At 41.8% G+C, this 24578-nt stretch overlaps 1 protein-coding gene across 2 annotated transcripts in view; it reads left to right on the top strand.

Annotated features, from left to right (window-relative positions):
* The window catches only part of PDGFD (platelet derived growth factor D), a 236855-nt gene that overhangs the window by 186558 nt on the left and 25719 nt on the right, over window positions 1–24578 (top strand). For both annotated transcript variants that reach the window (XM_034665655.1, XM_034665654.1), the window contains exons 4-5: window positions 15088–15150; window positions 20885–21083. In XM_034665655.1, the coding sequence (XP_034521546.1) occupies window positions 15088–15150; window positions 20885–21083 (262 nt within the window). The remainder of the gene's footprint in view (window positions 1–15087; window positions 15151–20884; window positions 21084–24578) is intronic.

The raw sequence follows: 24578 nt of genomic DNA, 5'->3' as shown, positions 1-24578 counted from the left end.
GGCAAGGGGAGAAGCCCTGAGAAGATGGACCCGGTAGACGGGGGCAGCCCCGTGCCTGGAAGTGGAAGGCATTGGTTGGTGATCGTAAAGTCTCCTTGAGCATCAGAATTACAAGTTACTAATTTGTAAATTAGAAATACCAATAATTACTTTAGACATCGAGATTTTTAAAAAGATTTTATTTATTTATTTGAGAGGAAGAGAGAGAGCATGAGCAGGGGGAGGAGCAGAGGGAGAGGGAGAAGCAGGTTCCCTGCTGAGCAGGGAGCCGGACATGGGGCTCAATCCCAGGACCTTGAGATTGATCGTGACCTGAGCCGAAGCCAGACGCCTGACCGACTGAGCCACCCAGGTGCCCGATGGACATAGAGATGTTTTACCAAATGTAGAAGACGGCATGAATTAGTGGTTTGCCCATGCATACATAGTTTTTGTCTCTAAATTCCTTCAGCTGTTTTAAAGCAAGTTCTTGCCCTTCTGAAATGTTTTGTTTGCTAATGTGAAGAATGCATGAATAACAGTCCTTTGAATATGTGTAATGATTTAGAGCAGGCAAAATACTTATCATACATCAGTTCCTGCGTCTTCTGGTCTCACATGACCAAGTTGACCATGTTTGGTTTGTTGACTCTGCTTTCCCAATGCCTAGAACAGTGTCTAGCAAGTAGTAAGCACTCAGTAATTTCCTGGAGGGTGGGGTAGAACTCCTTTTGTAAGGAGACTATTAGAGTTAGTTAAGGGGCTGGAGGAGTGCATTCAATCCCTGAGGAAAAAGTCCAAGAAGACACATCCCTTTGCCCAATGGTTGCAGAAAAGACCAGTCAGGACATCTCTCCTCTGAGAAGATGCAAACTGTTATTTTATCCAGCATCTCCGTGCCCACACCCAGCTCACGTAGTGGTGGAGAGAGATTGAAATGAGATGCGGAACGTTAATGTTTCCTGAAAATTTCAAAATCTCAATGCCCATTTTAGGTGAAGAAGGACTAGGTCATCCTAAGCTGGATGGACCAATCAACATCTTTCCCAAGAAAACAAATGTGCAAATGTGTGAAGTCTAAGCCTTTCTATAGTAGCTTCCATATAATACTCTCTTAAATATCCAGAGCATCCCTTTGAGATATGAATTACTGGTACCTCCATTTTCAGGTAAGAAGATTGAGGCACAGAGAAACTAAGTACTTGGTGCAAGGACTCCAGGGGGTCAGTGGTGGAGTTGGGAGGGGGTCCAGACAGCCCGATTCCAGAACTTGTAACATCTTTGCTGAAGTGTTAAATTAACATAGCCGTCTTTTCAGCAGAAAGATAACATATTGGAAAGACCATACTGTTTTGGAAAGAACGCAGTGGATGTCCGTGTGGGCTAGTTAGTTTCACATGAGTTATCTAATTTAATCCTCAACTACCCCTGTGGGGGATAAAAAGGGTATTTTTTCCCCATTTTACAAATCAGGATTCTCAAGCATAGAGAGGGTACCTTGCCCAAGGTCACACAGCCAATGTTGCATGTGGAATTCGATTCCGAGTGCTCTGTCTCCAAAGCCATGCTTTGAAAATTCTTTAGCACCCTGAGTATGAAACCTCTTCTAACCAGCCGGAAATGCTGCAGTCCTTATTCGACAAGGTGAAGAGCTAAGGAGGCTCACAGCTCCCCACTCCTGTTTAAAGGCACGGCGTCTGCTTTCATTTTGTGTGTGCTTAGAGATCCTCTGATGAGAGCCCTTGAGGGCCATTTATGTCCTAGCATTGTTATGATCCCTGCTGGGTGGAGAGATAGCTTTCAGTAATCCCACCAAATCAGTCCCCGCTGACCGACCTCGGGGGTCATCATAAAGTGCTTAAGAGATTCTCCTTTGTTGAATCTTCTCATCAGGCAAATATTCTAACTTCTCTTTGAAGTAGAAAGGTAATTTTGTACCCTGCTGAGAAATGAGATAGAACTAAATTATATTTGAGAATGCTATTATCGTTTTAGGGATTTGATTACCAAAATAAGGAAGGACTCTTAATTCTAAGGTTGCCTTAGAAGATTATGGACATTCCAAAAAAGGTTTCCAAACCAACAGCACTGAATTTCTTGGTTTCAATTTATTCAACGACGTTCATCTCTCAGAATAGCTTAGCGTTGTTTACTGTGTGTTTTCTAGGAACTCTATTATCTGCTTAAGATCACAGAATGCGTGAGGATAAAACTTTTTTCTTTTTTCTTGTTTTCATGCACACAGAAAGGGAGGCACGTAAGCAGGGCAAGAGCGATGTGGCTCCGTACAGCACAGCACAGTGCAGTACACGGTATCCAGAGACCTGGGCTCCGGCCACCAGATCGGCCTGTGTGCTGACGCTTGACCTTTCAGGAGCTTGGTTTCCATGTATATAGACAAAGGGTGATCAGAATGAAAGCTCCCTGAGAGCGGTGACCTTGATGTTCTTTTCTGTACCTCCAGCACTTTGAACCATGTAGTCAGAAATAGTGGAGGCCTTTAAATGCCTGGTGAATGAATGATTAAATGCTTCACCAAAAACTATATATGTATATGAGCTCATGGCATCCAAGACCCTCTGATCTGTCCCACTCCTTCCTTTTCAGCCTCCTTTTCTGCCTGTTGCTTTGGGGTCCTCTTAGAAAGTCCAAGGTCATGCCACTCTGTGCCTTTGTGCACCCTGTCCCCTCTACCTGTCTGCTCCCCTGTCAAAAGCCCTGATTATCATTTAGGGTCAACTCCATGCCACTTCTTCTGAGACCTTTCTCCAGTCCCCCAGATGGACTTCAAGCATTCCTTCCTTTGTAGACCTACAGGTCTTTGCTTACGGCCCTGACACATAGAACGTTCATTCCTATATGTCTTGTACCATCGGTTTATTTATTCCGTGGATATTTATTAAATAACACTCAGCCGCGTACCAGCCAGTACACTGGGGCTTTCTATCAGTCTTGTCACTTGCTCCTCACACAATCCAGTAGCTATTCGCCCTTTCATTTAACGAGTGTTTATTCCACGCGTGTTAGTTAACAGACGCTGTCGCAGGTACGGGGGCTGAGCCGTGTAAAAGTTACAAGTCCATTAGACAACGTCACCTAATGGTAAGCCACTAAGAAAAAGTAAATAACGTTCATATAAGTTGCTGACGTGAAATGGAATGACGAGAGTAGGGAATTAGAATTAATCTAGGTGATGGATTCCTCTAGGGCGGTTGGACATCTTACCCATCTGTGCCTTACCCAGGGCTTAGCACAGTGAGTTACACCTTGTGGTCATTCAAAAATCTTAGACAACGAGGAGAACTTTGAACTTAGCGATCTGTTAGCATTCTTCAGTCCCCAAACTGTGCTGCTGAGGTTTTAAGAAATGGGTATCAGGTGCATGAGATACCAGATGTGCTAAAAATAACCCAGATGTGGGGCCTGCCTCAGCCAGTCCCTGGGCCTGAGCAGCAATGCAGTCAGCTCTGACTCTTCCCAACCCAGTAGAGCAGGGGCAGTCCTTTATCCAACCCCTTGAGTATTTTCCCTTTGACTTTGGAATGCATTGTTCTTTTAAATTTTTTGGCAGTAAAAATTACCTTTATAATTATATTTGGCTTAGATGAATACAGCAGTGAATTTGCATTCTCTAAGTACACAGCATGGGATAATACAAAAAAAAAAAAAAAATAGCAAGGGGCCAAAGAGAGCCAATCTAGGATTAAAATTTTGCTGTACAAAGCCTCGTGGTCTCACTTACAAACACCACTGATGAATATTGCTAATGTAATCACAGGCAAAAGTAAAAATTACTGCTGTTAACTGATGATAACCACAAGTACAGAGGAATTATAAAGGCCCATAAACATGAACGGCTAGGACTCCAATTGCAGGATCTCTCATTTAAGCACCCCTTGCCCTGTTCAGAAGTGATTTTCCCAGCCCTGCGGAGAAGACTGGGTTGTTGACTCCGGAGTCATGATGAAGTTAAGTGGACTGAGTAGTGCATCGGTTCCCCGGAGGTCTCTTTCCCCGGTTTAACCCCGGAGCCTGGCCACCGGATTGAGTTTTTCTTCCTGCACAGCTTTCCCAGCCCCAATCAGAATGAATCCCACGACCTGTATATGTGGGATTCAGCGCCAGCAGGCTCCACTAATGGGCCTAGACAGCAGGCCTGCTCTGGGGGCCTGAAGCCTGTGACCTGCTTTGATGAGTTGCTAGTTGCATGGGGAGTGGAAAGAGGAACTGCAAGGTCAAGAATGTGCTAATCTCACCTTTTGTCAAGAATGATTTGCACAGGAAGGGGTCCACTTTTGTTTCAGACTTTGTATTCACCAACCTGCTGGTGTAACCACAGAACCATGCCTGGAAATCCCTTTACAGTCAGGCCAAGAAAAAGGCTGTGCTTTGAATTAACGGCTAGTTCATTTCCATGGCTCTACAATGTTCACAGTGCCACATGATAATTATGATGGGCACGGCCCTGCCGAGTGTACCCTGGTCCAGTGTAGGGCTGAGGATGAAGGTGTCCAGGGAAAACGTGTCACCAAAATGCAAAACCACCTCCCTAGGCAATATTCATAGTTTTTAAAAGAACAAGCAGCTTCCTGAATGCTTTTGACTGACTTGTCCCTGATTCTCCCCTAAGATGTTCCTCTTTACTTTATAAACCTATCCCTCGCTGGATAACGTTTCATGAGCACTTTTTCCTGGCAGAATGACAAGTTCAAGTTGTGTTGACTATGGCTTTGTCTGTGAGACTTCAAATGGCATTTTCTCCTTTAATTTAGGTCTTAGAAGTTTTAATTAGCAGTGGAATCATTTGAGTTCATAAAGGAAATGATTTTAGTGAAGGGATTTTGGTGGCATGGCCTTCATCTCCATGGTGTTTATAATTTTCAGGTTTCTAATATTTGTTTTAGTAAATATAACTAGCTTTTGGCCAGGATGGAGGTAATCCATTTATATATCGCCATCCGAATACAGAGAAACTCAGCAGTTTTTAGGAGTGCGCCTTTCAGCACAGTCATCCAATCAAATGAAATGGCTTGTTGAATTTCGAATGTGGGACAGAATTTCCTCCCTCTGTGATAGAAACCAAACAGAAAGCAAAGAGAGTGCTTACTCTGTACCAGAAAGTATGCTAAGTGCAAGGAAATGAAAATGGGAATAATGCAGGTCAACACTTCTTTTCATTTCAAACTTGTAATTTTTCTAAGGTAGCAAACTCATCTCAGCCACCCATTTTGTCCGAGGAGTGCGAATATCTTTAAGATTAGCTTAGCAATATCAAAAGTACCATCTTTAATAATATTCAGGCTACTGCTGAACCAAACCAAATGTTCTTTTTGAAATGCATTTAAGAAAAGTCTGAAAGCCTGTACTTAGCACAAATCAAGGGTGTGTGTTTGGCTTATAGGAAGGCTCCTTGTAAATGAAAGGATGAGCCCTGTAGCAGAGAGGAAAGAGCGAGGGGAGGCAGGCAGCCTCAAGTTCACCATCTGCAGAGCCTTTTGATGGCCCGCTCGCTTTTGTGGGCAAGTTCCTCAAGCATCCTCAAAGCTTCAGAGAAGAGAAGTGGGGTGATCCATGGGTGTCTGGCATGTCATCTGTGCTCCCTGAAAGGCAGCTGTGGCTACAAAGTAATTAAGCATAGAGTTTTCTTAAAACTAAGCAATGTTATTGTGTTTATAAGAGCTGTTAACAAAATTTCAACCTGCACCTACCTTTACAGCAACACAATGAAGAAAGACCTCTGGCAGTATCTTTCTAGATGAAAATTAAATGTTCGTTTATCATTTGGTCTGTATGGAGCACAGTGAAAGCCACTAGCAGAGTTGTATTTCGCAATTTGTAATTTTCTGTGCAGCCCTTCGCTAAGATGTCCTTGTGTGGCTAACACAGAGTTAATTTAATCAGCTTCTTGACCATCCATCTCTCCTCTCCAGATCATTGTGATTTCCTTAGGCCACAGTCCACAAGGAATAATAGCAGATGGTTAATCCTTATTCTGTCTGCAAACCACACCTTGCCCCTTCCCCAGCTCTATGCTGTGGGCCTCACGACACCCTCTCTGAGTCGATGACCTCTTCTCTGCCTGCTGAAGAAACATTCTTCCTTACCCATTGCACTGATGTTTGCTCTCATCCTTGTTTATCTGTTGTAACAACTTCCCAGACCAAGTTTGGTCTAAAGGAATCAGAAACAAGTATAAAAAGTTCCTTGTCTAACATAAGAGAAAAAATGAACTTTTAAAAAATACTTTGACGTTAGCATCAAGATTTCTTGGGTGATTGGTTGATGACTCCTAGAAGATCTAAATTAAAACATGGTACTTTAATGTCAATCATGGTTTAAAATGTTGTGAAACTCTTACATCAGCAAAAATCTGCAAGTAGGTCTTATCTGTGGGGGATATTTGCTATTAAAGATATATTTATTTTATTAATATTTTATTTCCAATAGTAGATGACTCACGTCCAGAGCTTCTTAGAGCTCTGATAATATATGTTATTAATTTCACAGGCAAATTCTCTACCTGTGAAAGATGCTCTTTGATTCTTGGTAATTATTGATTCTTGAACTCTTGATATCCTTGTACTAAATGTTGTTGCCAATAAAACCTGGCCTCCGGCCACAGCCTTTCCCATATTCCTTGTAAAAGAACTGATTTATGATGAGCATGTAATGATATATACTTGTAAGGCTTCGTTGGATCACACAGTTTGATGGAACCGAAGGGTTTTCAATTTTTGCTTTATTCTATTCCCGTAGACATCGAGTCATCGATGTATCATTATTTGCATGTACGTTGATTGGACTCCATGTCAGAAGTTCATGTACCAAAGTGTCAGAAGTCTCTGTTCTAAGGGATCTTCCCCCTAGAGTGATTTCAGGGCAGAGGCCTGCAAGGTCAGCGTTATTTGATTTTTCCTCAGTGGGTCATGAACGGAGTGTCATGAACAAATGAAGACTCACTTAGGGGATAAATGTGGACATTGTTGTTATTGTTTTATGTATCTGGACAAATCCCTCTGTTTCTTTTGCATTTCAAAAGGAACACCTTTAAGCCTTGACTTAGAATTAGGAGAGAACGTTATTATTTTATTATCTGCCTCTGGGGAGTGGATAGAAAACATCAAACAGAAGCACAGTTTTCAAAATCAAGGAAAATACTCTGACAAATGTCCTTCAGAACTTTCCCCAAATAAGTCATCCTTGGTAAGTTAAACATTCTTTTGGTTGAAAGCTTTTTAAAATCTCTAAGTAAGTGCATATGTTTTGTTTGAAGAGATGGAAGCGTACGTCCCTCTGAGCAATGAACAGTTTCTGGCTCATGTACTCACCCACTGCATAATCACCTCGGATAAAAATGAGCAGCCATCCTCCATGAGATCCAGGAACAGGTGGTACAACTAATCATCCTAAATGTTGGGAGTATTGGCCTGGCAACAGCTGTCTCCAAAGGCTCAAAGACAGTTGTTCCCAGCTCCACTCTCAAGGCTCAGGAGAGGGACTCATTTGGACACCCAGGACAGGCGTTCAGCAATGGAATGCGTATAAGCTTGCCTTGGAAGGGGGATGAGTGGATTATTCACTTGTTAGCATGGAATGTACTACCTTCCCTCTGGAATGGCCCCAAGGTGACCGATGGTAAGGAAGGGTTATCTGGCCCTATTCTGTCTGAAAATGAAATCCCCAGTCAAGTCTGTCTTTAATAGTGAAGATATTACTGAGAATATTTGTTACCTGTGGTGTTACTATATGCCCAGCTAGATTTGCTTTCAGCCTGTGAGGCAACTGTCCTCACGCAGAGGCAAACAAATGCCTATTGGACCCTGAGCTGACAGCTAACTGAGTGTTTTCATGGCTGTTTTTAAGACATCAAAAGTTTGTGTTGCACTAGCCATGTTTTAGGTGGAGCCAAATGTGATGAGTCTAGAACAATTCTTTATTGTCCCATCTTTGAACAGTTCTCTCCAGTAATTGGTGAGAATTATTTATAAAAAAAAGCGCTTTTATTTTCCACCAGGGAATACATGGGTGACGCTATTCAATCTAATGCTATAACAAGGCTTAAGGGGTAGGTGCTCACGCACACCCCAATCCATTCCTCTCTTCCATTTTTGCTTTAGAAATTGTATGTGTGGAGTATAAGAAATCGTGCAGAGGACCATAGGGGAAGGGAAGGAAAAGTGAATGGGAAGAAATCAGAGTGGGAGATGATCCATGAGAAACTCTGGACTCCAGGAAAAAACTGAGGGTTACAGAGGAGAGGGGGTTGGGGAGATGGGGTAACTGGGTGATGGGTATTAAGGAGGGCATGTGTGGTGATGAGCACTGGGTGTTATACACAACTAATGCATCATCCAACACTACATCAAAAACTAAGGGTGTACTATACGTTGGCTAATTGAACATAATAAAAAAATTATCAATTTCTTATTAAAACTTAATATGTATTATAAAAAATTGAGGACATATACATAGACAAAGGAAAGAAAATAAAAGCATGCATCATTCAGTGTTGACAATGTCAGTATTGTTGTGAATATATTTTCTGTCTTTTTTCCATCAGATACCCGTATGTTTTTCTAGCAAAATTAGGTGATACAAAACACACTCTTATAACCTTGTCATGGATAAGAGTTTGTTTTATTTTAAGGATGTTAACTGTTTATTATATCTGTTACAAGTATATTTGTACATTTATCTTTATGCTTGCAATTTTGTTTTTGGTATTTTTTTGGATTTATGCACATTTTGTATGTGTGAGGGGTATTGATTCCTGACTGTAGCGTGAGTGCTTAGGGTACACTTGGACTATACAAGTATCTGTGTATGTTTTCATAGACTTTAAGGTGTTCTTTTTCCATACCTCCCCAACTTACTAGTGAGTAACTCTTCTCTCTCACACATCAAACTTCAGAACTAAGCTATTTAAAAAGCACAGATCTAAGAATCACGTCTATGTTTCCAAAATTACTCCACTAGAGTGTAAGGGAGTCGGTTTCATTTCAAAATGCTAAATAATGAGTTTCACTGCCAAAATATGATTATGAAGTATTATAACGTGAGGACATAAACTGAGAATAAATTATTTTTAATGATGTAAATGAATTCTTATTAGATTAAGGCAGTGCCAACGAAGATGCCTGTAATTATAGGATGATGTGTGCCATTTTTTGGTGGGTTAGAAACCACATGACTGAGAGAGAACAATAGCTTCTTGGACTCTGGCCCTGACTCCAGTCATAATTGGTTCAGAGATGCTGGGCAGCCCCTCTGGCTCTCTGCCACCACAGGATGCTCTTCTCTCAAGGGACGGCGTGGACCCCTAGATATGATCTTAGTAAGTCACCCACAGCACCAAAGTGCAGTCCCTGCAGGGACTGAGGGAACGAAGTGGCCAGAATAGCGGCTTCTTTCTTTGAGGTTGAAACAGGCTGCAGTGTAGAAGGAGGAGGTAAGGAAATGAAGCACTGAATTGGTACCTACTTCTTGGAGCTCACACATAGTTCTCCCTCCTCAGAGGAATGGGACATGGCTTTTAAAGCATTTGTTGGAGTTTGTTATAACAAAAAACAGAAATGCGTTTTTATAAGCTGGACTGTTTCAGTACCTTTTAAATGATTATTCACCGTTTGTTCTGTTTTAGCATTTAAGTCATGCTAAGGCATTGCTCTGCGAAGAACACCTACAATAGTGGGGTCTGTCTTTCATCAGCCTGGAGCTTGAAAAAGCAAGCTGTCTACCCAGGATGATTCTAAAACTATATAGCAAATAGTCGACTGCTCAGAAGGGGCTCTTGCTCTAAACTACCACTTTGCCAGCACGGGGGGCGGGGGGGAGTGGGTGAGCATCATCCCTGATAATGTTCACTGAACCAGTGAAATTGGAGTGTGTATCCAAAACTCTGGTAAGAGTTTGGGATAGAACACAGAAGAAATAAACAAGCTCCCTGCCATTCTAGAGCACGCGTTCTCGTTGGAGAAAGAGATCACGAACAATAAAACAAATAGAAAATCACTTCAGATAATCATAAATGCTTTAAAGAAAATGAAGCAAATTAAGTGGCCAGGGTGGCCCAGAGTGGGGTATTTTAGATAAAGTGTTCAAGAAGGGGTTCCCTACTGATATGATGTTTGAGCATAGAACTAAATGATGAGGAGCCAGTCCTTGGAGCACTAGGAGAAAGTGCATCACAGGCGTAGCGAACAGCAGCAGACTCAGACGAAAGGGGAGATGCTTGGAGTGTTATTGGAAAGACTGTAAGAAGGCCAGTATAGTGGGAGTGCAGTTTGTGAGAAAGGCAGAACATCAAATCAGAGAGGAAACAAGCAGGGGTCAGATCATGTAAGACCATATCCTAAGTGCAAAGGAAAGCTACCAGAAGGATTTAAGCTGAAGACAGAGTGATTTGGTTTACACTTTAAAAAGATACCAATAGAATAAAGTAGCCCAGAAATAGAGCCATGCATATACAGTTAACTAATATTTGAGAAGGGAGCCAAGAATACTTGAGGGGGAAAGATACTCTGTTTAATAAGTGGGGAGACTAGATATTCAAACCTCAATGTAGAGTCAACTTCAATGTAAGACCTGAAACTATAAAACCCCCACAAGAACACATAGGGGGAAAGCTCCTGTACATTGGTTTTGGCAATGATTGTTTTTGGATATGGCTTCAAAAGCAAGAGCAATAAATAAGCAGTGGGACTACATCAAAGTATGAAAGCTTGTACACGGCAAAAGAAACAGCAGAATGAAAAGGTAACCTAGGGAATGGGAGAAAATATTTGCAAACCACATATCTGAAAAGAGATTAACATCTAAAATATATAAGGCACTCATACAACTCAATAGCAAAAACCCAAATAATCTGATTTAAAAATTGGCAGAGGACCTGAATAGATTTTTTTTTCAAAGAAGACATATCAGTGCTCAACAGGTACGTGAAAAGGTGCGCAATATTACTAGTCAGCAGGGAAACACAAATCATAAGCACAATGAGATATCACCTTACACCTCTTACAATGACTAGTATCAAAAAGAGAAGAGATAACAAGTGTTGGCAAGAGCCTGGAGAAGAGGGAACAGAAATGCACCTTTGATGGGAATGTAGATGAGTACAGCCGCTGTAGAAAACAGCATGGAGGTTACTCAAGAAATTAAAAAACTATCCTACCATCCAGCAATCCCACTTCTGGTTATATAACTGAAAGAAACTAAGTCACTGCATTGAGGAGACATCTGCACCCCGGAGACATCTGCACCCCCACATTCACTAGACCACAGCATTATTCACCATAGCCAAGACATGGAAACAACCTAAGTGTTCGTTGACAGATGAACTGATAAAGGAAATGTGAGAGATGCATGTTCAGCCTTAAGAAAGAGGAAATCCTGCATTTGTGGCAACATGGATGGACCTTGAGGACATAGACATTATACTAAGTAAAATAAGTCGGATAGAATAAGACAAGCCTGTATCTGACCTATACGTGTGCTCTAAAAAAGAAGGGGGAAAAAAGTCAAACTCACAGAAACACAGTAGTATGGTAGGTGCCAGGGGCAAGAAGGTAGGAAATGGGGAGTTGTTGGTCAAAGGGTACAAACTTCCAGTTATAAGATCAATAAGTTCTGGGGATCTAACGTACAGCACAGTGACTATAATTAACAACGTTGTATTATATACTTGTAAGTTGTTAAGAAGGAGTAGTTCTCAAACATTCTCACCACACACACACACTTGTAATTATGTGAAGCGATCGGTGTGTTACCCAGCCTTATTTGGTAACCACTTAGCAATTTACACACGTATCAGATTACCATGTTGTACACCTTAAATTTATGCAATATTATATGTCAGTTGTTCTTTGTAAAGCCAGAAAAGACACATCGCAGCTGCCCTGTGGAGTGTGGACTCTGGAGACAGTAGCGCATTTAGAAGCTAGCGGCTGGGAGGCCCGCCAGAATTTCGAACTGGAGACATGGCGGTGGAGGAGATGAGAAGTGCATGTTAAGGATAGATGTAGAAAGCACGTGGCCATGTTCCTTCCGATGCCAAGTTTGTCCTTTCAGGTCTAAATTCTACACTTCCTTCTTAGAAGGGGTATTTTTGCCTTTTTTTAATAAAAGCTCATTTTAAATGTGTCATTTAGGGGTGCCTGGGTGGCTCAGTCGGTGAAGCATCTGCCTTCGGCTTAGGTCATGATCCCGGGGTGCTGGGATCGAGTCCCAAATCCAGCTCCCTGCCCAGCAGGGACTCTGCTTCTCCCTCTCCCTCTGTCGCTGCTTGTGCTCTCTCTGTCTGTCAAATAAATAAATAAAACCTTTTTAAAAATGTATTTGTTTTTAAAATAAATTTATTATTTATTTATTATTAAATAATTTTTAAATTAATTTTTTATTAAAAATTATAAATAATGGCAAATTTTGAAATAACCTACAAGAAGGTTGGTTTCTTTTAAAAGTCTAATACTTATGTTGCTAAGAGAAGATAAATTTACTTTTTATCTGGAACTTAGTGAAATCCTCTTTCGGTATCTATTAAAGTTCTAACTGGAATCCCATAGCCCAGGCAGTGAAGAAACGGAAAGTTCTTCGTGTAACGTTGTCCAGGTGCATGTGTGTGAAGGCCGTTGATGCTTAAAAATGTTTAACAAGACATTTTTACCATATATCTCTGCAAGAAAATGAAATAAGTTGAAGTCGCAGAATTTACTAAGTGTAGATGTAAAATCTAAATAGCCAGAATACTTCACAGGATATCCTCATGGAACGTTCCACCAATACTCTGCTTTATGTCTTTCCTGCTTTTCTTTTAACTTCCCTTTGGACCCTGTTTCATTCAAGCCAGAGGCAATCATATGAGAGACCAGCACACAGCATGTACTTAGAAATGTGCTTAGCGGTCCTGCTTTGCCTGAAGTTGGCTTCATGATATGGAGCACACCATTTATCTCCTGAGAACTGACTTTCTAATCATTAAAATGAAGAGATTGCATGAGATAATACTAAAATTCTTTCCAGTTCCAAGATTTTAAGATTGTCCCTCTTCTGATTTTCACGCATGACCAGCCTAATCCATCACTTACTTCATTGCCATTATTGTGCCGGAGATTTTCAGATCTGTATCCCAAGTTCAGGTCTCTCTCGTGTGGTCCATCCTCCTATAGCAAATGGCGTCCTGGACATCACTAGCTGGATATTGCATGGGCCCCTCAAACACGCTGTACCCAACATGACTCATTAATTTTCCCCAATAACTTCTTTTCCTGTGTATTTTCCTCACGTTTGTATAGACATCTGTCTCTCTTTGAGTCGTCGACCCCATCTGTCTTGCAAGTAACCATCTACATACCCATCCACTTACCTGAGTCTACAAGATTCAGCTCAAGAGTCACGTTCTTGTGTGAAATTTTTCCAAGACCACTTCCTCTCTGCTAAATTTTCTACTGCCTCCTTAGTGTCCCTATTAAACTAGTATTACGCACACACATGAGTTTATTTCAGGAGTTCTTTACCTGGTTATGAAAGTGTTTACATTTTGAACTCCTTGAGGAAAGGTATGGTTTCTCAGTTCCTTGTGATTCTACCCTCAGCTTAGAATGTATCACGTTGTTGGTGATGAGCAAATATTGAATGAATGAGTGAAAATGAAAACACTAATGTGAGGATTGCTCATGTCATTCACCTACCTGGCATATGTCCTCCCGCCAATAGTTCTTCACGACATGGAGAAGCCGTTGGCTCTCTTGCCCAGTGTCACCTGCTCACCTGCTTATGAAGACTCGTATCAATACTAACTTTCATTTGTTTGCTGTGGGAATTCACCTTTCAGAATGCAGAGACCAATTTTCTCTTTCTTTGTCATCTTTCCTGAGGTTGAGACGAGAATAATGATGTCTAGCCAGTTTTTAATAGATGTTCATTCCTTGAACCCCACATTTGACTTAGTTCTCTCTTGGGAAACAACTAAATTTTTTAAACATAGACATTTATATATAAACCAGTCTCATCATGAGCAATTAACAAATGCATGTGCAGCTCCTCAAAATGTTAATGAAATTTAGACCTGATACTTAGCTTCATTCAGTGAGTATACTGGGGTAAATAAGCTGCCACATTTGAGTATCTGGATTTTTCTCAGCATCGTCTTAAAATACACCCTACTCCCTTGTCTGGCTGGAAGACATTAACCAAGTTGATTGATTTTAACAAGGTCAAGAAACCATCGGTGAGATGTAAAAATGGTAGAATCAGCTTTTCTTCCCATTCTGTTTTTTAAAGATACTGGTTTTAGAGAAGTTAACAAGAAAGTCACATACAAATTGGAGACACATTTGCCTTTTAAGAGACGTTCCTTTCTCTGAGATCCATTGCTATCACAAATCCTTCAAGGCTTCTCTGAAATAACTTTCTCAGGTCTGCCCTTTGCCTTCTTTCTTTGTGTGAGTAGTACTTTGTCACTCCACGGCCATTTTCTTCCCCCTGCCATTCTTCCTGTGTTTCCTGATAGAGTCAGGAATAGCCCTTTGCTGGTTAATTTATCTTTGAAAAGATCGCTGATATTATAGACCAGCTCAGTAGGCAGGACTGAGCATGACACTGAACCTAGTTCAAACCAAATAAACATCAATACGGATACGGATAATGGCTATTATTACTCTTTATTAAGCACCTTATTAAGTGCTTGTTATAATTACATAATTAGTGCCTTCAGTTCTCAAAACTACCCTCTAATTTAAGCATCCCATATCAGCCTTTTACAGATGAGGAAGAGAAGCATTGCAGAGGCTAGGTACAGTGCCTGGGGTCACACAGCTGGACCATGGCCAACTTAAAATTTGAGCTCCTGTCTGCACATTTTCCATTTCACCAGTACTTCTAAGTAAATGTGAACATATCCATCATGTCCATAAATGTCCGTGTCTTGAATGAGAAGGGTTCTTGAAGAGAGGTGCTAAATACAAATGGTGAACTGTCCAGCAAGAATGCAGCCCTTATTTCTGTAGTCACTTAGTTGGAAGAAGATTCTGATGGCTTGAGATATTGAAACTGTGCACGTAATGAATTGCACAGAGGTTTGATTGACTCACATGGATGTTTCTTGCCTTCTAGGAAGATTTCCAACCTGCAGCAGCCTCAGAGACCAACTGGGAGTCAGTCACAAGCTCTATCTCAGTAAGTAATTCGTTTTTCTGTTGCCAGCAAAAAAAGCTGTTGGAGAAGCTAAGGTCAACCCCAGAACGGCATCAGCTGCATGAAGGACCTAGGGCTTCACCCGAAGCCATGTTGCAATCACGATATGTCCTTCCATTTCATTTATGGTTTCAGTGAGCTGTGTCACACGCCCTTTTCCCCCTCTTTTCAGAAGGTTCTCAGGAAATGCCAGTCCCATTGTAGGAACACGGGCTAGACAGTGACTTCAGTATTTATCAGTTTCAAAGTAGAATGTTTCAAGTAGACAACTGTCCAGACATATCGGACATATCAACAGGTCCTTGGCCCAAGCTCAAGGGGGGAATTTTGAAATAGTGTTTTGAATATTCCAGGGGAAGCTGTTAACCTTTGCATTTTCAAGGATCTTTTCAGATGTGAAAAATCCCGGTGTTTACATTAAGATAACTTAAGTGCAAACCAGGCATGTTTCTATTTGACGTAGAAATAAAACATAACTCACCCTGAAGCTGTAAAATGGTTCATGCCCGCATTTTTTCCTCCAAACTCAGTCATTTCTCAGTATCCTACTTCTCTTTGTTCAGAAAGAACAGACCTTGTTTTCACTAGTCACTATGAGTAGCACGTGTGTAGCCATAAAATACAAGGTAATAAATGCAGATATTCATTAGAAGGTCAGGGACGTGGAGAAAGTTGGCCCATAGGTCTGACTGGGTCCATGTGCCTGAGTCAGAGTTGACTTTTTTTTTTTTCACTGAAATTCCATCCTTTGCTCTCTGGGGGATTTTTAAAGACATTCCTTCAGATGGCAGGGTCTCCTTAGCTATGGATCCTGTGACTGCTTAGTTTGCCTGGTGTGCGCTGGACTAGCAACATGACCTAATCAAGAGGTCAGTGAGGTTGCTAATGGTGATGTTAAGAGTGTTTTATTTGCTCTTGACAGTCCCAAATGCACACTCTGACCCTCGCTAAGTGCAGGCAGTCACTGTGAGGCAGGTGAGGCCTTCGCTCTGGGAGGCCAGCCAGAGGCTTGGCCGCTTAGCAGCCTGAGACCTACGATTCACAGTAGATGGGACGGCTGCTGCCGCGGGGCCCTGGTGTGCTATTCTGTCAAACCGTCTGGCTTCCCAAGCGTCTTCTAGGTGATAGCTCAAAGGGGCTGAGTCCTTCCTGCCCCTGGTGCAGAAGTTACAAGCTTAAGGGACGCTTAGCGAATTCAGGATAACGCCGGTCGTCTTAAATAGAGAAGGATTGTCCCGTCTGTTTGGAGTATCTGCAGGAGCTCAGCCCTGGTCCATACCCACTGGACACTTTTCTGGTTGGACCTCCAAGGCCAGGTTCTGTTTTGTCCTCTGGAAATAATAGGAAAACAGTCTATTTCCTTAGCATTCTGGTTTTCAAGAACCAAGGACTCTCGGACCCACCATTAACTCTGTATAAACCATATTTTGTTTTTGTGGAAAGTAGCTTCTAGTTTTCTGAGCTTTTTTTTTTTTCTTTTACAAATTGGTATTTTAAAGCCATTCAGTTAGCTTTAGAATGGATTTTTATAAATATCTCACAACAGCTGAATGAGATCAGATCTACAGCGGCATGGAAAGGGGCTCACCCAGTTAGGTCTTTCTCACAAACATAGTTTTTAAATAATTACCCTAGAAATAAACATGTTCTGGTGGGTTTTTAGGTCACGTAATCACCCATGAGCATTTTCTTAACTATCTCACTGAAGGACAGTTTTACTGGGGGTTTTACCTGGGTTTGCTTTGGATTTGCTCTGCAGATGAACGTTAGAAGGGATTAGATTTCTGCCTCCCTCTCAGGGATGGTGAGCCCCTCCACAGCTTTCTCCTGAAGAGATGCTTCAGTAGACTGTAAGCGCTAGGTCCTGTGAGGAGCCACCCCAGGAGCTTTCTGCCAAGGGTTCCCCAGAGCCCCTGTGAGAGGCCTGCACTTGCATGAAAATGGCTTCACTGATGTTCCTGCTTTTGTTTCCAAACACAGGGAAGCCTCTTAATTTCAAAGCTTTTATAGAGATGCCACGCACCTGACTTTGGCCAGCTCCTTTTGAATTTTTGGATCTCAGACCCACATTCTTGGGATACAATTGTAAACCATCCAGTTCTGTGAGCCAGGTAGACTGTAGATTATCCGGATAATACAAAGTTAAGTGGGAATTTGAAATTTTGAGACTGAATCTTAATATCCCACTCTAGCACGTGATGCCGGGTGGATGCGAAAGACAGAAATGTGCCTCAGTCGGGGTTCAGTTTATATCAGACACACACACACACAGACGCACGCGTTGCACCCCTGGATTACAGAGGCTGGCCTGCTGTCTTCACCAGTCCACCTCACATCTCCCAGCCTGTTCCCCATTCCCTTTCCCCTACCAGGCATATTTGAAAACTGCCTTTTTTTTTTTAATTTTTATTTTATTATTATATTATGTTAGTCACGATACAGTACATCCCCGGATTCCGATGCAAAGTTCGATGCTTCATTAGTTGCGTATAACACCCAGTGCACCATGCAACGTGCCCTCCTTACTACCCATCACCAGTCTATCCCATTCCCCCACCCCCTCCCCTCTGAAGTCTTCAGTTTGTTTCTCATAGTCCATAGTCTCTCATGTTTCATTCCCCCTTCTGATTACCCCCCTTTTCTTTATCCCTTTCTTCCCCTACCGATCATCCTAGTTCTTATGTTCCATAGATGAGAGAAATCATATGATAATTGTCTTTCTCTGCTTGACTTATTTCACTTAGCATTATCTCCTCCAGTGCCGTCCATGTTGCAGCAAATGTTGAGAATTCGTTCTTTCTGATAGCTGAGTAATATTCCATTGTATATATGGACCACAGCTTCTTAATCCAGTCATCTGTTGAAGGGCATCTCGGCTCCTTCCATGATTTGGCTATTGTGGACAATGCAGCTATGAACATTGGGGTGCATATGGCCCTTCTCTTTACTACGTCTGTATCTTTGGGGTAAACACCCAGTAGTGCAATGGCTGGGTCATAGGGTAGTTCAATTTTTAACTTTTTAAGGGACCTCCACACTGTTTTCCAGAGTGGCTGTACCAACTTGCATTCCCACCAACAATGTAGGAGGGATCCCCTTTCTCCACATCCTCTCCAACAATTGTTGTTTCTTGCCTTGTCTATCTTTGCCATTCTAACTGGCGTAAGGTGGTATCTCAGTGTGGTTTTGATTTGAATTTCCCTGATGGCTAATGATTTTGAACATTTTTTCATGTGTCTGTTAGCCATTTGTATGTCTTCATTGGAAAAGTGTCTGTTCATATCTTCTGCCCATTTTATGATTTGTTTATTTGTTTCTCGTGTATTGAGTTTGAGAAGTTCTTTGTAGATCTTGGATACCAGTCCTTTATCTGTGGTGTCCTTTGCAAATATATTCTCCCATTCCGTGGGCTGTCTCTTAGTTTTTTTGACTGTTTCCTTGGCTGTGCAGAAGCTCTTTATCCTGATAAAGTCCCATAAGTTCATTTTATCTTTTATTTCTCTTGCCTTTGGAGATGTGTCGTGAAAAAGGTTGCTCTGGCCGATGTCATAGAAGTTGTTGCCTATGTTCTCCTCTAGAATTTTGATGGATTCCTGTCTCACATTGAGGTCTTTCATCCATTTGGAGTTTATTTTTGTGTATGGTGTGAGAGAGTGGTCAAGTTTCATTCTTTTGCATGTAGCTGTCCAATTTTCCCAGCACCATTTATTGAAGAGACTGTCTTTTTTCCACCGGATGTTTTTTCCTGCTTTATCAAAGATTATTTGCCCAAAGAGCCGAGTGTCCATTTCTGGGTTCTCTATTGTGTTCCATTGGTCCATGAGTCTGTTTCTGTGCCAGTACCATGCTGTCTTTGTGTTCACAGCTTTGTAGTACAGCTCGAAATCCGGCATTGTGATGCCCCCAGCTTTGTTTTTCCTTTTCAACAGTTCCTTGGAGATTCGGGGCCTTTTCTGGTTCCATACAAATTTAAGGACTATTTGTTCCAGTTCTTTGAAAAATGTCCTCGGTATTTTGATCGGGATAGCATTGAAAGTGTAGATTGCTCTGGGTAGTATGGACATTTTAACTATGTTAATTCTTCCAATCCATGAGCATGGAATATTTTTCCATCTTTTTATGTCTTCCTCAATATCTTTCAAAAGTGATCTATAGTTTCTAGCATATAGGTCCTTTACGTCTCTGGTTAAGTTAATTCCAAGGTAACGCATGGTTTTTGGTGTTATTGTAAATGGGATGGATTCCCTAATTTCTCTTTCTTCAGTCTCGTTATTCGTGTATAGAAATGCAACTGATTTCTGGGCATTGATTTTGTATCCTGCCACCTTACTGAATTGTTCTATAACTTCTAATAGTTTGGGAGTGGATTCCTTTGGGTTTTCCATATAGAGTATCATGTCATCTGCAAAGAGAGACAGTTTGACTTCTTCTTTGCCGATTTTGGATACCTTTGATCCCTTTTTGTCTTCTGATTGCTGTTGCAAGGACTTCTAGTACTATGTTGAAAACTGCCTTTAAGATACAGCAGGGTGGGTTCATGCTTTTAGGAAATGCCTTTGTTTTGCTAAAGAGGGACCTCCATTCCTCTGAAAGCTGGTGGGCATCCATTTTCTGGCTTCCGGACCTTTGGACCTTGATTGGTTAAAAAGAGAAACCCTAAGCTGGACTTGAGACTATGAAATGTGGGCTTTGCTGTCCGAAACCTGTGGCACATGGTAGCTCTTGTTAGGATACTGCACAAAGTTTCAGGAACTCGAGTGCTGGTTAATTCCCACTTTCCCAGAGTCATCGGAGATATTTGCCCTTGAGGGGTCTTGTTTGTTTGGCAGTTTCTCGAAAGACATGTTGCAACCATTTGAGACTCTGTGCTCTCTATTTCCTTGTTAATGGGTCATGAATTTTTACAGAGATGTTTGAATCATGGCTCATTTACCTCAAGATTATCCAAGGGTTAGTGAAGTAAGTGCTTGGGAACTGATGTGGAGACATAATAAGAGTCCACATAATCCCTCCCAGACTTTCAGGGATGTTGCATTTCCCATTTAAAGAGTATTTCTGAGAATATTTTAATGACAGCTGGGATCACGAGCAAGCAACAGAATTTTAAAAATACATATATATGCTTCCCATGGGGATCTCCCAGTCTTGGTGGAGAGAGCAAGTTTCATTACTAAGTATCCTTGTTGACAGTAAATAAGCTGGTGAAAGTGCCAGATTTTATCAAATTCTCTCCAGAGGCGATTTGAACCCTGCTTACCCAACACCTGCAATGAGGTGACCTATGAAGAGGAAAGGAGGAGGCTGAACATAGGAGGAGAGAACGGATTATGCAAGCAGTTCAGAATTTAAATTCTAATCATTATTTGTTGATGCAGGTGTGGATGACTTGGGAGCTCAAACCAAGACATGGGATGATGTGATTTTGATATTGTCATTTAGTCAGTATATTCTTTAATGATTTTATTTCAGAACAACTGGAAGTTTTATGATCTGCCTGGTTTTGATTTGCCAAAATGTAGATGACTATCATTTACCAATTAATTGCTCTTATGTGAGAATATGGCAGGACGATGGCAGAGGACTTGAACATGATATTTCTGCATAGAATGTGTTACAATCAGAAGCCTGTTCATGTTCCTTCCATACAGTTGTATGACTATTGTATTTCATAGCAATGGACTTTTTCTGAGTACACTGAGCTGTATGTCACTCTTAGGGGGTATCCTATCACTCTCCATCAGTAACGGACCCCACCCTCACTGCGGATGCTCTGGACAAAACAGTCGCAGAATTTGATACCGTGGAAGATCTGCTGAAGCACTTCAACCCAGAATCATGGCAAGAAGATCTTGAGAATCTATATTTGGAGACCCCCCATTATCGAGGCAGGTCCTACCATGACAGGAAGTCAAAAGGTAAGAAACAGAGCCTTGGATGTTCTTCGCGAGCAGATAAGACCACTGATAGTAATTCTCAGTGAGGACTAAAAATGCAATATATTTAATTCACTAAAATCCGAGGATTACTGCCAGTCTTATCACATAGTTCTCCCATAGACCTTCAGATGAAGTTCTGTGTTTATCGCAAACCGTGTTGTTTCTATGGGACTAAGAAAGGTCTTGTGCAGTCCAAGATGTGTCATAGTTAGGAGCTAGAAGAAACCTTGTAAAATCATCTGGACCAGCTGCTGACATCCTGGCAAGTAAGTATTATTAACCTCACTGTCAGGGGAAAGAAATCCTTGGGTATAAGCTGTGTGGCCAGTGGGCAATAGAGAGGAGGTGAGTGTCATGGTCTCTCGCCTCCAGGGGCAGTGCCCCTGTGATGGTCTGCTGTGTCTCTCCAATAGATGTGAATGTTGATTTAGCTCAGGGCTCAGTGATGGCAGGATGGGCTCCTTGGAAAGCAGTGGTCAGAACTCCTTAGATTTCACCTCTTCCCATCCAGTGTTTATTCTTGAATGGTTTTATGAGGGTCAACTGTGTGCTCGGTGCCCTGGAGGCTTCACAGGACGTACATGTCCCAGAGAAGAAACGAAGAAGGCCTGGGATGATTTGGAGGTGTGTGTGTGGGCATGCATTCAACTGGAAGTTTCAGGAAAATACGATGAGGGGAGGAGAGAGGAACATTCACAAGAAAACATCTTGAGTTAAAACAGTAATACCGAAAGTTGCAAAAAATGAATATCTTACTCGTACATCTGAGCAATATGATCTGAGATGAGAATGTTTCTCTGCATGTTCAATTCAAATTAATAGCGAAATATCTTGTAATTACCTTTTATTGAATGTAACTATAATTTCTAGCCCATTACGTTCTTGCTTTATTTGCTAAAATTGGTCATTAAAATTTTCTCTAAGAGCCTCATAAGGCTCATTTGCATCATAGATGTGAAGATATTTAGCTAAACTATAGCTTGTTTCCTACATTTTATAATGTCAGGGGTACTTTTGAAGAACCGTGAACTTGGCCCGCTCCAGTAGGAAATGCTTGTGTCAGTAAGCACAACTTATTAGAGCATTTGGTCTGGAATGACTGATTAACTCCTGCCTGGGTCTGCAGCTTATGGCTCAGGTCTGGAACCTCATCTGCTTAAAACGTTCAGCTAAGGGGTGGACAGGAAAGCCGCTGGTGTCCCTGATGTTATAGAGGTGTGCCGTAGGCAGATCATTACAGCTCTCAAACTGAGTTTCCCTGAGGCTCAGGTTGGATTCAACTCAGACGAGAAATTGCTTTTCTGTAGTGTTGCTGTCTTTGGGTCTCTACTTATGTCAACTTGAAGGAAAGTAAAAGATTCACAGTGTTTTGAAAACCCCAGAAAAACAAGAAAAATGGGTTTGGACAAAGAAATGATAAAATCTCACTCTGTCTTCAAGTATCTTCACTACTATAGCTATTTGAGGACAGTTCTCCTTGGCATCTATCTTTTGGATTTTTAAACTTTAAAAATCACCTAAATCCATTACTTTCTTTCCCCAAAACAATTATGTTGAGCTGGAGGCAGAGTGTCTGGGTTCGAATCGTAACTCTGCCACTTACAATTGTTGTGACCTCTCAGCAAGTCGCTGATCTTCCCCCGCCTCAGTTTCCTCTAGCAATGTGTGTGGTTCCACCTACCTCTGATCACGGTTAGCAGTGCCTTCGAGAGCACTTGGCTCATAGTACTCGTTCAAGAAACATTAGCTAGCTCTGGCTGCTGAGAATTCTGAAATACATTTGCCTCACTGCACTGGTGAAGGCTTCCTTGTCCCTCGTCCTCTCCCTCTGAAGCCTGCCACCCCAGACAAAGCCTGGAGCACGTGGGGCACCACAGAGTTCTCCGTCCTGCCACTGCACTGTGAACTGTGTCTTGGTGTTCTCTCTTTAAGGCAGTGTGGGATCCTAGGAGCTAAGGGTCTGGCCTCAGCTCCAGCTAAATGGTAAGTCCGCTGGGGAGCTGTAAGGAGCTGCAGACACTGAGTCCCAGACACGCTGACTCAGAGCCTCCGAGGGTGGGGCTGAGCGCTCGCCGTGATTCTATGGCCCATAGGAGATTGAGGTCGATCCTGAGAGGCACCAGCGTTGAGAGCCACTGTGTTAGACATTGTTCATCTCTATCTTGCGCTCTTGGCACAGCCTCTGACACATTTGAGGTGCTCCATTAATGTTTGTGGAATTAAAGATATTAATAATCCAGCATGAGCATATTTCCAAAGTTTACAGAAACCCACCCCCTAAGACGAGGAATGTAGCTTTATTAAGAATGCCTTTGGTTACTGATAGAACCTTGCAAGAACATTCAAGGTGACATTCTGCTTACTCCTGACAGAATAAACATTTCTTTCCCTTGTTGGCTTGGGTTCCACTTCTTAATCTCTTGTTTAAAATGGCCATAAGGCAGATCTGTGCTGCTTTATTTAACGCTGGCAAGTCACCACTGTCTCTTCACTTATGTAAATGTGCTGATTTAATTGTTTATCATTCCACGGCTGCCGAGCCACCTGCATGCACGTCTCACACATGAAGAGAAGTCCGGTTTAATATCTCAGCTGTCGTTGTCGGCTTTTAGAACTTAAAAAGTACAAACTCATGGTTTATATTCTGGTGTATAAAAAGGGAGCAGTGAATGGGGAGTAGAGACAAAACATAGTTACAGCTAATGGAGGTCCATTGGACGTTCAATGAAGAGTGAACTTTATAGTTTCCCTGAAAACGTTTCCTCTTATAAGTCTGATAATTCTTTAATGGTGTTGTGCAAAAACAAACATCAGTTATGGATAGCTATTGAATATCCATTCTCCTGATTTGCCCAGATGGATTAAAGTGTCATTTCTCATGATACCAAAGAGCAGTATTCTCAGATGACCTTTCAATGTGAACGTACAAACACGGAGTTTTATAAACTCTAAAATAAAACACAAACACACTAGGTGAAGAACGTTTGTAATGAGGTTGAAATAGTACATATTTCAAATAAAATTGTATGGTTTGCTTCTAGTGTGTGTTTGAAAGAATATTTGGTGACATTGAGATTCAGGATCTGTCTAAGAAGAGACTTGTACACAGGAAGCAGGAGGACAGTAAGGTTTGGGGAGAAGAGGGAGAGAAAAGGGACAGTAGTAACATTGCCAAATATTGGAGCCAGAACCTCGGCACATTACAGCAGCATTATCCACAATAGATAAATTGTGGAAGGAGCCAAGATGCCCTTCAACAGATGACTGGATTAAGAAGTTGTGGTCCAGGGGCGCCTGGGTAGCACAGCGGTTGAGCGTCTGCCTTCGGCTCAGGGCGTGATCCCGGCGTTGTGGGATCGAGCCCCACATCAGGCTCCTCCTATGAGCCTGCTTCTTCCTCTCCCACTCCCCCTGCTTGTGTTCCCTCTCTCGCTGGCTGTCTCTATCTCTGTCAAATAAATAAATAAAATCTTT

This window comes from Ailuropoda melanoleuca, chromosome 8, assembly GCF_002007445.2.
Source record: "Ailuropoda melanoleuca isolate Jingjing chromosome 8, ASM200744v2, whole genome shotgun sequence".
Taxonomy (NCBI): Eukaryota; Metazoa; Chordata; class Mammalia; order Carnivora; family Ursidae; genus Ailuropoda; species Ailuropoda melanoleuca.
This window is presented reverse-complemented; position numbering and strand designations above follow the sequence as displayed.